Consider the following 15,720-nt stretch of genomic DNA (forward strand, 5'->3'; position numbering starts at 1 on the left):
TCAGAAAAATAAATACTCAGATCTTTCCTTTCAAAAAATTCAAAATCGTCATGAATAAAAAGGGAAACTCCACCACCCTTTCTATTAGTTCTACAAAAATGTACTGCGTTATATTGAGGTAAGGAGTAAAATTGTCTGATGTCCTCATTTAACCACGTTTCAGTCAAAGCAAGCACAGAAAACTGATGTTCTAAAGTTGATAGAAACTGTATGAATAAGTCAAAATTTTTAGGTAGACTACGGGTATTCAAATGAAAAGCGAAAAACATGTCCACATTATAACATATCCGTGTCACATGTGTGTGAAAAAATCAGATTTGGGCCACATTCATCTGCAGTGTAAATGTTCCCCTTCTCACTCAACGTTGGGTCGATATAATGACACTAGGGGTCACTCTTGAGATCCCCAAACACCTCTAATCTTTGAGAAAGTCCAATGAGAATTGGCGAGTGGAATTTGCATGCCACTCCACCAGACATACTGGTATAAAATGAGATGGAATCCCACTGCTGTTCCATTCACCTCAGAAAGAAGCGTTTGCTGTTGGATAAACGCCACCTGTGACTGAATCTGGTCGAGATGAGGGACTCCGACTTCGCTTTCTCAACGCGTCCATCTCCCAGATTGGCCTATTCGGCGACACTGTTGAGGACTTTGCCCAGCAGTTCTCGCCGGTGAAGAAACAGATGGAGGCTTACCATGTCGAAGATCCCCAGAGATGCGCAGTCGGGTCAGTGCTTTCTTCCTGCAGGAGAGGCTGGAGGGATGGCTGTCACACCTTAAAGGTATATTTCGCCGCCATAGCGGCCCACCATGACGTGGTGGACGGTAAGTCCCTATGGAAGCATGACCTGATCGTCAGTTCTTCAGAGGCACATGGAAGCTGAATCCTCCAAGGCCACACCGCTTCCCCTCATGGGATATTTCCATGGTCCTTCTGGGCCTTTGGAGGCCCCGTTTGAGCTGCTAGAGTCAGCTGAGCTGAAAGCCCTCTTCTTGAAGATGGCCCTCCTGATTGCGCTCACCTCCATCAAGAGGGTTGGGTACCTGCAAGTGTTTTCTGTCAGCAACACTTGCCTGGAATTCAGTCTGGCAGATTCTCACGTGATCCTGAGACCCCGGCCGGGCTATGTGCCCAATGTTCCCTATGTGCCCAATGCTATGTACCCCCTTCAGGGATCAGTGAGCCTTCAAGTGCTGCACCGGGAGGAGGCAGACCCAGCCCTGTTGTTGCTGTGTCTGGTGCATGCTTTTCGCATCTACTTGGATCGCACGCAGAGATTTAGATGCTCTGAGTAGCCCTTTGTCTGCTTCGATGGACAGCGGAAAGGGAACACTGTCTCCAAACAGAGGCTTGCCCACTGGATTGTGGATGCCATTGCTTTGGCATACCAGGCCCAGGCCATGCCCACCCCTTTGGGAAAATGAGCACACTCTACAAGGATTGTGGCATCCTCGTGGGCAATGGCCAATGGCACCTCTCTAGCAGACATCTCCTGAGCAGCGGGCTGGGCAACACCCAATACCTTCGTATACCAATACCATTTTACAATCTCCGGGTTGAGCCAGTTTTGTCCAGTGTTTTGTCAGATATGAACAGGTACGTTTTGGAACAGCGGTCCTGGTGTATTGCTTGTGTATAGTGCCTTTCCCCTCCATGAAGCGAAGATGTGCGCTTCTTCTCCCATGCGAGTTCACAAACCCATGAACCCTAGATGTTCTTCCTCTCTAGCCCTGTGGCCTGCGGATTTGGTGGAGGAATTCGCAGCCGGACCCGCTATGGGTGCTAATATGCCCTGTTCTGAGATAGGTGCTCCACAGGTGTCAGTTACTCCGATAACCCCCTGTGGTGTATTTTCTGTGGTATGGTCAGCAGACCCGCGTCTCCCTTGGGCAGAGCTCCCTCTGCCCCGTTCAGTGTGTTGTAGAGCTTCTGCCCATCGAGGCAGGACCTACCACCGTGCCTCTCCCATTTGTGGCCGGTGAGCCCGTGTGATGTATTTGCCACATGTTAACCTCGCCTTCGGGCTAGATGTGCTTTCCGCAGGGTCTTTTACCCCTGAAAGAATAGGAAAGGAAAAGAACACCTTCCCTGAGCCATATAATAGCGTTAGATGGCCCCAGCCGAATCTAATACTCTGTGGAGAAAAAACATAGAAAAAAAAGTGTGCGGCTGGTGTGGCCTGCTCCCATGATAGTTACATCGCTCCTCAGGGTGTGGGGAACTACATGACATCTTGTGTGATATTGTGGAAGGTTACATGCAGAATGATGCACCTGCTATTACGCATGCAGCAGCTTGCTTTCATCTGCATCGGCAGTTCACGTAACACGGTTCAGCTGTTGTGGCATTTTTCTAAAGGGACCCCTAGTGTCACTACATCAAGACAATGTCGAGTGAGTGACAGAAGGGGAACGTCTTGCTTACTTTTGTATCCTCTTTTCCCTGATGGAGGGAATGAGACATTGTGTCCCTCTTTCCACAACGCTGTACTTTCCGCTGAAATGGCCAAGACCTTGTCTCTGCTCCTCAGCACAAAACCTGAATGAGTGGCCGCATTACAGCTCCTTTATACCTGTATGTCCAGGGGAGTGGCATGCAAATTCCACTCGCCAATTGTCATTGGCCTTTTCTCAAAGATTAGAGGAGTTTGGGGCTCTCAAGATCGACCCCTAGTGTCACAACATGGACACAATGTCTTGTTCCCTCCATCAGGGACAGAGGTTACAATAGTAACTGAGACGTTTTTAGTTACCAGGCTGCGAGAATGAGCATGTCTGAGGAAGAATAGTTGCAAACTTTAGATTTGACAAAGTTTTCAAATTTGAATCTTTGAAAGATTTTAAAGATCTTGTTTAGGTGGTTATTTGAATGGCCACTTTGTTGCGTTTCAATCCACATCAATATTAGTATTAGTAAATAGTAGTATTAAATGATAATAAAACATTTTAATAATTTTTATAAAAAATGTTGTCCATACCATACACACACATGTTAAACAAATACCTTCATCACAGCTTAACCAGGAATTGGACCTGTTCATATTTATTTGAACAAGCTCCAAGAATTGTTCTTTTACTGCACTATAATACATCAAAAATACAATACACTAAAAGTCTTTACATGTGAACCATAACACAGCGTGAATCTTAGTGCAAAAGATACGACATCAGCAGATCCCTATGCTACGTGACTCTCCTGAGGCTTTGGCTGGCAGGTCCCATGCTGTTCCTCTCTCCTGGGGAAAAGGAAACATGTAGCAGGGGCTTGTCTGAGATAAATTAGGGTAGGAGGGACTCCCCAGTCTGTCGAGGCAGCCTGGCAGCTGCAGTAAAAGCGCATCCCCCTCTGTTGTTACAACTCAGCACTATCCACTCCTCATATTGGCAGTTTCTTCTGTATATTTAGAAAAACATCCATCAGCTCCCCACCCCAGACAATTTATCAGAAATTCCCTAATGTATCCCTAATTCATTCTTTAGCAGTCGACTCTTTCAGTGTGCTAATAAATAACATAGTGATAAGTGTCAGTGGAGCTCTAGAGGACACACTGGGTCATTTGATGGTTAGAATATTGGCAGCTTTTACAACTGTAAGTTTAACAGCATGTCCAGTAGACATTTATCATCCCAGTGTACCAAACAATCGTCACTTTCGTCAAAAAGAGCCATGTTTATAAATGTATTAAAAAAAGAGCCGTATAATGCCCGTTCGTCTGTTGCAGGCAGCTAAGAGAACAATGGCAATGGTGAGAGAGGTAAATATGGAGCATGAGAGAAAAGAGGCAGTATAGCTGTGTGTGTTTTTTTAGCTTTAAATGTTTCCACTTAGATATTTGAGCCAAGAGGCTTTTTAATCCAACCTAGTCTTATAGAATGAAAGTTATTATAACTATATTTTTGCAAACTGACTTTAACATGCTGAATTCTACGTTTCGCCATAGTTTCCTGGTGAAATTAACACTAAAGGCATTACAACTGTGTTTTATTCACTTTCACACAAATCATGACTACAATGGCTGATTAGGACTTTATAAACACTTGTTGTTTGCACCATAACTCACACACTGCTATGTTATGATATCAAAACACTTTTACTATAAGGCATCATTTGAAAAACAATACATTTTAAATAGTTCAGTCATTTGCTGATTTTTTAAAGCACGATTAATCACATAATTTTTGTTAGTTAATCGTGATTAATCGCAGATTTTGAAGGTGCTGAAATGTGACTCTAAATATACTTCTTTTCCTGTCAAAATGCATTTATTTCCTTCTTAGAAAAGAAAACAATATGTGGCAATATAATGTAGTATTAAAAATTTCCAAACAAATCCTTCCACATTGTAAAGATAGAAATGCACCAAAATAGCACCAGTTCAAGTACCATTAAAAGTTTCCCAAAGTCAAAGTGGGAGGTTAACTAATTGAAAGAACTAGTAACCACATAGATTGCATATTCATTGAAATGGGCATTAAATCTCTTAAATTCTCATCCTCCACAATATTAATCTGCAGGTAGACTGTGGCTATCCTCTTTGACGAGAGTGTCATAGAAGGGACACAAAATGATGTGATTGCTTCAGAACATTTGCTTTTTTATTTCTCATTTAGTTTTTGGACACTGTCGGTTAGGTTTAGATGTTGTTTAGGCTAAGATGTCTTTTTTGCTCACCTCTCATTTGATTTTAGATCACTATGGTATCTAATGTTGAGTACTGTTGAGTTGGACAATTCAGTATGAAACCGCACTAAAATGTGTAATAAGACACCTAATTTTATTTTGCAATAATGTTGCCACATGTAATGTTCATGAAACCAAGAGTTATTAAGTGCACCAGTACTGCCAACCAAAAAAGATAGGTGCATGATGCCCCTGAGTTTTTATGATTGCTATCACTGCTACCTAAATCCTGTCTCAGAAGTGGTTTCTGAATATGAAACGTCACATGATTTCTCATGTTAAAATGCTGTTTAACAGTGGCTTAATATGTTTTTTCTGTATAACCTGTGCTCTGAAAAAGACATTCAACTGGAACTAAACAGAACTTGCTTTTAATTTCACTGAGGCACAGAGACAGACTTGAGTCATGTAGCAAACAGCGCAATGACATTGACTTGCAGTAATTAATACATTCTGTCATGTAAAGAAATATTTACTGTATTAAATATACTGTATTCATGGCTTAGCAGAGATGAACTCAAACAGAAGAGTTCAGCTGTCAAGGTTTGGGATCTTCATTTATCTGTAATTGTCTAGAATGTAATTCCTCAAGTCATTAACCACAAACGCAAAAACTTGATAGGTGATAGGGTGTCCAGAGTGTCCTTTCACCGCTGGAGCTCTAATTAAAGGAATAGAATGGGCTGGACTGGGTGCAAGGAAGTAGTAATTGGCCCTAGAGGCATTGTGTGCTGTGATAGAGACACAGTGCTGTAATCAGGCTCTTGTGCAGTGTTTCCTTATACACTTACTGATTCAGGAACCCTTGGCCCTGTTACAAACATTTTGATGGCTGTAGTCTAACTCTTGGATGATAAAAAAGGGCAAATTGCAGCTTGAATCTCTTGAAGCTTTTGGCTAAATTTCCCAACGTTTTGTTAAAGAAGGTACTCTACTCCCAAAAACTCACCCCAATGTGACTTTATGAAGAATATTCATGTAGCTCTTAGTTACACAGTTCACAGTTAGTGAACATGGCCATTAAGCTCCAAAATGGACGAAAACACCATAAAAGACCATAAAAGTAGCAAGAGGGTGACTCATGTACTGTATTTCAAGACTTTGTGTGAGGAACAGACCAAATTTAGACCGATGGAGCTCTCAAAACTGGTGTGAGATATTGTGCTCAAATCAGAAGTGTCTTTTCAGATTCACTTGGTCGACTGGGCTGTCCTTTCCGACAGTTGATTTTATGGTCCTTTGTTCCAGAGTCTTACAAATCTCCATCAAAAATAGTGCATATTTAAACATGAACTTTCATATCTTGAGAATGTACAAGAGACATGATATTCGTTGTCATCAGCTTTCTCTGCATACACCAGCGAACGCTTACATACTAAACATTAAAAATTTGTATGGATATTATACGTGTAGGTAACAAAACATGAAAATACCTGGTTACAAAATAATACTGGTTAATTCATGGGTTATACAACATTGATGAAACATTACACACATTTTAAAGAGGTACATCAGGCTATAATCATTAATTTGTCATTTATACAAGTTGCCACAGTTCAAAGCAATTTCAGAATTACCTAGCAAGACTAGGTCTTGTATAAATCATGGATTAAAATGCATTGTGTAAATTTTAGAGGGCTAAATCGGTAAAGTATTGTGACTGTAAAATGTTCCTGGATTAAGATGAAATGTCTTATGAAATACTATGTCTAGTATTCGAGTTGTGCAAATCTGATGGTCTTTTGGAAATCTTTCATGGATAAGTCTGCTTTAACTCTGTGTGGAAGATCAGGAGGTCAGGCTGCGGGGCCTTTCTGACCAATGATGATGGCTGAGCATTTTAGTTTATGGCGGTGAAGAATTCCAGGATTGTAAAGGTTGAAAATCCTAGATTCAAATCATGTTGTTTCAATTCTTCTGCATGTATGATCCTGCAGTGTTAATACTCATTCAAAATGTAAAATACTGGCACAAGGTAATTTACAGAATTAGTCAATGAACTAATTAATGAATGACTCCTTTGGTGAACAGATTCAAAAGACTCGAGTCACCAAGTTTAATCAAATTTACCAGCACTATTATGAATGACTTGGAATATACAGCAGTGTACAAGTTGAACTGACTACTTTCAGGTTGATTTGTGGTATTTTTGACAGTTGTGGTCATATGAACTGTTGTTGAGTGGAAAAAAGCTGTGTGAGAATTCCTTAAATATTTTGAAAACTTTTATATTCCACAGAAAATGTACAGCAGTACAGTTAAGAATATCATGATGGTAATTAAATAATTATGACAGCATATAAAAACAACTGTTTCCTCTTTGAAATTCTGTCTAATTAGCCTTTTGTAATGTTTATGTTTATTTAGGCAGCACCAAAATACATATTTATCTTTTCAGCCTTATTAATTTTTGAGTCAGGCCTGCAGCTGAAATGAATTAACTTTCTCTGTAATAAGGATAGGCAAGTGCAGACTTACCAAGTAGCAGTATTTCAGATTTTTCAGGCTCAGTTCTCCCAGGAATGTGCATGATGCTGCCCTACACTGAGATCTTTCTCAACAATCTGATCAGAGCAGACCATTCGATTTTCTTGCTTATTAAAGTACAGTACACAAACGCATGCTCAGAGCTCAGCTCTGATGCCTTGAGGTGCAAGATTGTGAAGGAGAGCATGGGTTCTCTCCCAATGCACATCCTTTGATTAGCCTGTTAGTGCAATGCCGAGTACTTTTAATAGGGGTTGCTGTTTAGGTCGCACGCTTTGTGTACTTACTATGAAGTCTCTGCCCACACACGCATACACACTAATGTTCATTGCCCCATAGGGGGCCACATCCACTTCTCCATCATCTTTTCTCTGTTTAAACTCATCCTTACGGAAGCTGTCCTTCAAGCTTAAAACACAGAGAAATAAGAATAAGACTGTGTGTTTTACAGCCTTGCCCATGGCACCAAGTGAACTCTTACTCTTGAATCACGGCTAAATGCTGTCAAAGGGCCCACACTGAGAGACAGGCAGCGGCGAGTCTGGAAAACTAAACGCAGAAGAGATGGTCTGAGAGATAATGGGCTTTAGGAAGAAATGTGCTGCTGAGGCATCTCGCTGTAGGGGTAAAAGAGGCTTTGATTCATCAATGGCAATGTTTTGTGGAGCTTCTGAGAAAAAGACTCCTGCAAATTAAGATCTGTCTAGATTTTCACTTTATTTGGAATCCGCAATGATTTAGTAGAGCTGCAGATGAAGAGTCCAGGTGGACATGAAGCCAAAACAGAGTGGATTTGCCATGTTGAATGGGAGGGAAACAGTTTGTGGCTCAGTATGACGTATCTTTGAGAATGAAGTACTCACTCTGAGGCTAATGGAGAGTTGATGAGTTCTGGGGGCTGGCGAGTGTAGCAAACAGTGGATGTGTTGTGTTTTTCTGCTCTTTTTTTACTCTCATCAGCGTGGGAGAGCTGAGAGGAGAGCGATGAGTGCTGATTGAATGCAAGTGGAGCAGGCAATGAGCTGCTCATCTGTCTCCACTGACCTCCCGCAGATTCCTGGTCTTTAATGCGGTCTGGTCATTTGTGTGGTGTGAGAGCTCAACCAACAGAAGAACTCATCTGTGGCAGATTTACTCAAATCAATAACTTGCCTCCTGGCCTCTGTTATCTGCTTAAAGCAGCCTACATTGTGTTTTCCTCTCGGGAAAGACTCGCCATGATGCCGTGATGTTCCGTGACCCTCCTCTGTGCCAGGCTGTCTTCTTAAAGTGCTGATCATTCACCTGATGTTTGTCTGGCACGGACACCAGACACTGGTGCTTCACAGCAAACAGCCCTCATTAAGGCCTTATCCTATTTCAAATTAGCCCAGCCCCAAACACATGCCATTGGATGAGTCAGTGTTGCTGTGTCATGTTGGTCGAGATGCTCAAACACACAGAGCAATGTTTTGATAGCACCACAGAGCCACAGTGTTTTCACTTTTTGAGTGAATCAGTTTTAACATTAAGAAAATTGCTAAAGTTTAACTATTAATTTTAATTATTAAAAAAAAAATGTAATCTTAAATATTTTTTACTATCCAGTGAGAGTTCATCAAAAAATTTAACTCCATTATTTCCATATGAAAATTGTATCATTTAATCATGTTCCAAACCCATATGACTTTCTTCCATGGACTACAAAAGAAGATGTTTGGCAAAATTACCATCTCAGTCACCATTCACTTTTCCATACATTGAAAGTAAATGGTGACTGAGATTTTCAGTCCATAACATTCTGCCTCATGTGAAGAGACCACTATAGGCAAGCTATGGCTGATTACCCCAATAAATGTAAAATACGTAGCTCTGTGGTATTATAAAAATATTGCTCTTTTTTTAGCATCCCAACTAGCCAGACATAGCAATACTAGCTGAACCAACAGCATGAGTTTGGGGTGGGGTTTGTCTAATCAATGGACGACAGGGGGAGTGTTTGGTAAATATTTAGCAGTAGTAAAACAAAAGGTGTGGGAATTGCACTTCACTTTCACTTCACTTTTAATGAGCATGTTTGCTATATCAGAAATAATGCAGAAATATTGAGTAAGCAGTAATTTTAGGGTGTGAAGTGGGGGATCCCAGAGATAAAAGGCTCTCACAATCACATCAAACACCTCCAGGTGCACAGAGAAACATTTATACTAGCTACTGTAACACAGTGTAAACACAAAAATAACTGTGTCAGCATTTTATAGCAACTCTGGGCCACTGGCTACAAGATTAGTTACTTGCTTGTAAAATCACCCATATTATTGATGGTATTTCTTCCATCGTGATATTAGCTTGTTGATAATTTAGCGTGAATAGAGGACAGAATGTAAATAATCTATGTTTCAGCTTATTCCCACTCTCAGTGGGATTCACTTGTATTGATAAAACACTTCGCAAAGCCATATATTTAAGCTTTTGGTAAGTAATAAAATAAAATTACTTCACAAATCTCATGACTTGCCAATTTCAGGATTACATGTTGTCAGTCCAGAACCTCTTGCTCAGGATTTATTACAACCAAGTCATTCTGATCAGCGCGTTTCCTCCCTGAACTCTGGCTGGTGTATGGCAGCATTTATGTAGAAGAGTCTCCTTTTTGTGCCTGGTGTAAAAAGCTCAGTTTCTTCTCCTTTGTGTATCAGGTTGTGAAAGTGGCCACTGGGGGCCCCACTGCAGCAACCGCTGCCAGTGCAAGAATGGGGCCCTGTGTAACCCCATCACAGGAGCCTGTGTATGCACAGACGGCTACCAAGGCTGGCGCTGCGAGGATCAGTGTGAGCCTGGCTACTATGGCAAGGGCTGCCAGCTGCAATGCCAATGCCTCAACGGGGCTACCTGTCACCATGAGACAGGGCAATGCATATGTGCACCAGGCTATATGGGCCCCATGTGAGTACCAGAAATAAAGTCATCTGGTTTGCAATGTAGGGTATATAAGGTATTTGCAATGTATTCTGATATTAAAAAAAATATTCTATATGTGAATGTGCTGTATATACAGTATAAATAAGTATAAATGTAAATATAAATATAAAATATAAATGTATTATATAATAATATAATATATATATAGTACACACACATAGACAGTTTATTATATTTTAATATTGTATATATAATTTTATTATATAACACATATGTTCATATTGTATACAGTATATATACTGTGTATAAACCCTGGCGGCCAAACGTTTGGAATAATGTACAGGATAATGTTTGCTGTTTTGGAAGGAAATTGGTACTTTAATTCACCAAAGTGGCATTCAACTGATCATAAAGTATAGTCAGGACATTACTGATCTAAGAAACTACACCATAACTACACCATTGAAAAAAAGTCATATTTGATCAAATCTAGACAGCCCCCATTTCCAACAGCCATCACTCTAACACCTTATTCTTGAGTAATCATGCTAAATTGCTAATTTGGTACTAGAAAATCCCTTGCTATTATATCAAACACAATTGAAGCTGTTTGGTTCATTAAATGAAGCTTATCATTGTCTTTGTGTTTGTTTTTGAGTTGCCATAGTATGCAATAGTTTGGCATGTTTCAAGCCAATATTTGGTCAAAAATGGCAAAAAAAGAAACAGCTTTCTCTAGAAATTCTTCATTCAATGATTGTCTTGAGGAATGAAGGCTATACAATGCTTGAAATTGCCAAAAAACTGAAGATTTCATACAAAGGCGTACACTACAGTCTTCAAAGACAAAGGACAACTGGGTCTAAAAAGGACAGAAAGAGATGTGGAAAGCCAGATGTACAACTAAATAAGAGGATAGTACATCAGAGTCTCTAGTTTGAGAAATAGATGCCTCACATGTCCTCAGCTGACAGCTTCATTGAATTCTACCCGCTCAACACCAAGTTTCATGTACAAAAGTAAAGAGAAGACTCAGGGGTGCAGGTCTTATGGGAATAATTGCAAAGAAAAGCCACTTTTGAAACAGAAATACAAAAATAAAATGTTAGAGTGGGCAAAGAAACACAGACATTGGACAACAGATAATTGGAAAAGAGTGTTATGGATCTTAACCCCATTGAGCGTTTGTAGGATCAGCTAGACTGTAAGGTGTGTGAGAAGTGCCTGACAAGACAGCCACATCTATGAAAAGTGCTACAGGAAGTGTGGGGTGAAAGAAGTATCTGGACTTGATTGCTAGAGTGCCAAGGATCTGCAAATCTGTCATTGCTGCACATGGAGGATTTTTTTAATGAGAACTCTTTGAAGTAGTTTATGAAGATCTGAACATTTTATTCAAATTGTTATAGTAATTTTTCATGTTATTAATGTCCTGACTATACATTTTGATCAGTTGAATGCCACTTTGGTGAATAAAAGTAAAGTACCAATTTCTTTCCATAAGAGCAAAACATTATTCCAAACTTTTGGCAACCAGTGTGTGTGTGTGTACGTATATATATAGTAAACGATATATATATATATATATGTATATATATATATATATATATATATATATATATATATATATATATATATATATATATATATACTACCACTATGTAGTACTGTACAAAATTCTTAGGCACATAAGATGATTCACAAAAGTATTTGTCTTAAGATGGTTAATTATATCTTCAGCTTTAGTGTGTCAATAGGAAATATAACTGTTAGACTCCCAAACATTACTTTTGCAAATAGAAAAGATTAGAATAGAAGAACAGGGAGCCCTGCAACAGATGTCATGGCCCCCACAAAGCCCCCCACTGTGTCAGTCTGAGATTACATAAAGAGACAGAAGCAATTGAGATAGAAGAACTGTGGCAAATTCTCCAAGAAGCTCCAAGAAAATTTGTGTCCATGTGTACCTAGTAGAATTGGTGCTGTTTTAAAGGCAAAGGTGGTCACACTGAATATTGATTTAGCTTTTTTTATGTTTACTGAACATTAAGTGGTAAATGAAAACTATTTATATCATAAGTTGTGAAGACATCCTCACTATGGTGCCTAAACGTTTTGCACAGTACTGTGTGTGTGTGTGTGTGTGTGTGTGTGTGTCTGTATATATATATATATATATATATATATATATATAAATACTTATCAGCCACAACATTAAAACCACCTGCCTAATATTGTGTAGATCCCCTTCGTGTTGCCAAAACAGCGCCAACCCCCATCTCAGAATAGCATGCTATTCTTCACAGCAGAATTACCAACAATCATCCATGCGATTATATAATCAGCCAATCATGTGGCAGCAGTGCAGTGCATAAAATCATGCAGATACGGGTGAGGAGCTTCAGTTAATGTTCACATCATCAATCAAAATTGGGAAAAATGTGATCTCAGTGATTTGACACATGGCGTGATTATTGGTGCCAGATGGGCTAGTTTGAGTATTTCTGTATTTGCTGATCTCTTGGGATTTTCACACACACAAAAACAAAGAACATCCAGTGAGCTGCATTTCTGTGGATGGAAATGCCTTGTTGGTGATAGAGGTCAACAGAGAATGGCCAGACTGGTTCAAACTGACAAAGTCTACAGTAGCTCAGATAACCGCTCTGTACAATTGTGATGAGAAGAATATCATCTCAAAATGCAATTCTGTGATGCGGGTTGGCGCTGATTTGGTGGCACAAGGGGGACCTACACAATATTAGGCAGGTGATTTTAATGTTGTTGCTGATATATATATACAAACACCCCCCCCCCCCCATTCCTTTAATCTACATGCTACATAATTACTCTTTGTCTATATTCATTGTAGCAGAAACACTGTGAAGAACTTGTGAGGGTACCTAAAAATAAATGTTGTAAAACAATAGTTTTGGTTCCTATGAACACTCATGTGTTTTATGTGGCAATCCCATGCAATGACTGTCTGAGTTTCATGTTTTTGCTCCTGTGGTTTGGTAGCTGTGGCGAGCGCTGTCCCTCTGGAAGTCACGGGCCACAGTGTGAGCAACGCTGCCCCTGTCAGAACGGAGGAACCTGCCATCACATCACTGGCGAGTGCTCCTGCCCGGCCGGATGGACGGTATGAAACTGCACACAGGGGGACCAAAAGACTGTAAACGTGAGGGACAGAGGGAAAGAGACTGAGAAAATTAAAGACAGAAAAGAGACAGAGGGGAATAAGGATGAGAAGACAAATGAGAGGACAGAGAGGGGAGTAAGAGGGCCAACTACTAAAATGAAGGAAGAGGTGAGTCACAGTTAAAAGATAGGAAGGAGAAGAGAGAGTAATTAGAGAGTAAAAGGGAGGGTTAAGTGAATAGAGGGAAGGAGAAAAAGTTTTAGTGGTAAATGACGAGGAGTGGAGTAGAATCTGAATGGAGATTCATGGACAAACCTGTGAAGGGTCAAAATGGCAGTGATCTGCAGAGAGCATGACAGAGCAATTTACATTATTATTTTGAAAAAATCATGATGTTTCCTGAGCCTCAGTACTGCTCACTTTGCTTCATCATACACTCGTAAAGAGGACATAACATTAAAAAAAATAACCTTTTGAAATAAAAGAGGTCAATGTACTGTGTAGGCTTACTCTAAGATCAAAGTATATTTCGTTTTTGACACCAAAGCTTAGCATCTGCATACAGTGCGTACAGTATAATTTATTTGACTGTGTGTGCATTAGGCATGTGACGGTGTTCGGTAATCCAGTATATTGTGGTAATTAACATGCATAATATTGTTATCATGTGCAATTCAAAATACCGTAAATAATTCTAGATAACCTTTTAGCCAAATTGTTAAAATTTTTCTGATCACACAGTATATTTCCCATCAACGTATAAAGATTCACAACGCTGCAGCATAAATGACACGTGCGCACTTTGATGTAAACAAAACCAGCATGGATGAGAAGCTTGGCTGAAGGAGGAACACAGCTGACCCTTTATTCACCTTCTAATAGGGATAAGTGTGAAGTGTGGAAGAATTTTGGGTTCCATAAAAATGTAGAGGGATTGTGGATGATGGTTTCTCTTTGTGTAAAATATGTGGCAGAAAAGTTTCAGCAAAACAAGGGAACACCTCCAACATGTTCGCAATCATCCTGTACAATTCATAGAGATAAAGGTAAGTTATGACCGTTCTGCTCGTTTTTCCAAACTGTTTTTGAAAATTGACAGTCAACGCTCTAACTAGCTAAGTTAAATTAAGCTAAAACAACTAGCTAAGTGGCTACTATGATGACAAAGAAAGTGAACTGTTGTTGCCATTTGCAGGTAATACCTAGTGTGCTTTCAAGTGGCCGAAGTGTAGTTTGCTAAAACTCCGCTAGCTAAACAGTAAACTTTGCGTCTTCTAGTAACAACTAAAATAGCTAGCACCTAGCTATATATTATCAACTAACTTGTTATATTGTAAAAAAAAAACAAAAAAAACATGCATAGGCCCTACAATTGTAGTAGCCAATTAGTTGTTAAAAAATGTCAATGTTCAGGGTTTGTTTCAAAATAAAAGGCCAGTTTGCTATTGAACTAAAAAGTACTTAAACTTGTTATTAAGAGACCACCAATAACATTTGTTTATCTTTCAACCCATTTTTGTCATGCATTTCACTATCGTGATAATACTATTTACTACGATAAAATATGTTATACCATCACATGGCACGCATACACAGGCGGTTGCTGCTTGCACACTATGAGAGCTATTATATGAGGTGTGATTCAGACGTAAGATTTGTATGGAACGCCAAAAGGGTCAAATTTCGCCACTAACGAAATGCCTTTCATTCTCAAAACGCCGGTGTTTACGGCGTTTAAGACGAAAAGACGCCGCAAAGTACGGCGTTCTGTGATACAAACGCCGCAAATTACGGCGTTTACAAAGCAAAAACGCCGTCATTATTGGCGTTATTTTTATCCAGCCAATGATGCCGTTTCTGACGCCGCAGGCCATCCATAGTGCGCCGTAATTTGCGGCGTTTCTGACTGACAAAGACGGCGTAAAAAGCGGCGTTTTGTATAATATTACAATCAGCCCCTCCCTTTTCTTCAAAGTTCAGCCCATCTAATGAAGCAAATGGAAAGACATATGTAGTAGATTGTCGATCTGAATGATCGGGTTCTGTTTTTTAACGACTATTGTTTGGATTTGATCGTGTCATATTTTTTATTTCTTCATTGGGCACGCGTATCCCCCTTTTTCCTTTATCATATGTGGGTATGATTTTAGCCTCTGTTTACATTCATGTCTGTGAAATACATTAGATTACACAGGAAACTTACTACCTTCATTAGGACATTGGTCTGCGTGCACGGAAAGCAGAGTCGTTTTGCTCTTATAGTGACAGGGGTTCGACTCCAAGGTCCGACCGTATTTTCATCTCCGCTTCTTTTCTTTTGTATTGGTCTGTTGGTGTATGTCTTTTAAATTTCGGAAGACTACCCTATAGCTGACAACTGATTGAGTAGGAATGACAGCAGCAACTGTTTTAAGCCCGCTTACAGTGGCTGCTGTGGGTCCCTTTATTGCTGATTATAGCTAATGATGTAGATGGGCAGATGCTTCACGATATAGTCCATTTCGC

General features: G+C 39.9%; 1 protein-coding gene across 1 annotated transcript in view; it reads left to right on the top strand.

Annotated features, from left to right (window-relative positions):
- The window catches only part of LOC127661393 (multiple epidermal growth factor-like domains protein 11), a 220,211-nt gene that overhangs the window by 120,152 nt on the left and 84,339 nt on the right, over nt 1–15,720 (top strand). Inside the window, exons 7-8 of the mRNA XM_052152060.1 lie at nt 9,851–10,097; nt 13,095–13,215. Of these exons, the coding sequence (XP_052008020.1) occupies nt 9,851–10,097; nt 13,095–13,215 (368 nt within the window). The remainder of the gene's footprint in view (nt 1–9,850; nt 10,098–13,094; nt 13,216–15,720) is intronic.

The sequence above is a fragment of the Xyrauchen texanus genome, chromosome 21, assembly GCF_025860055.1.
Source record: "Xyrauchen texanus isolate HMW12.3.18 chromosome 21, RBS_HiC_50CHRs, whole genome shotgun sequence".
Lineage (NCBI taxonomy): Eukaryota > Metazoa > Chordata > Actinopteri > Cypriniformes > Catostomidae > Xyrauchen > Xyrauchen texanus.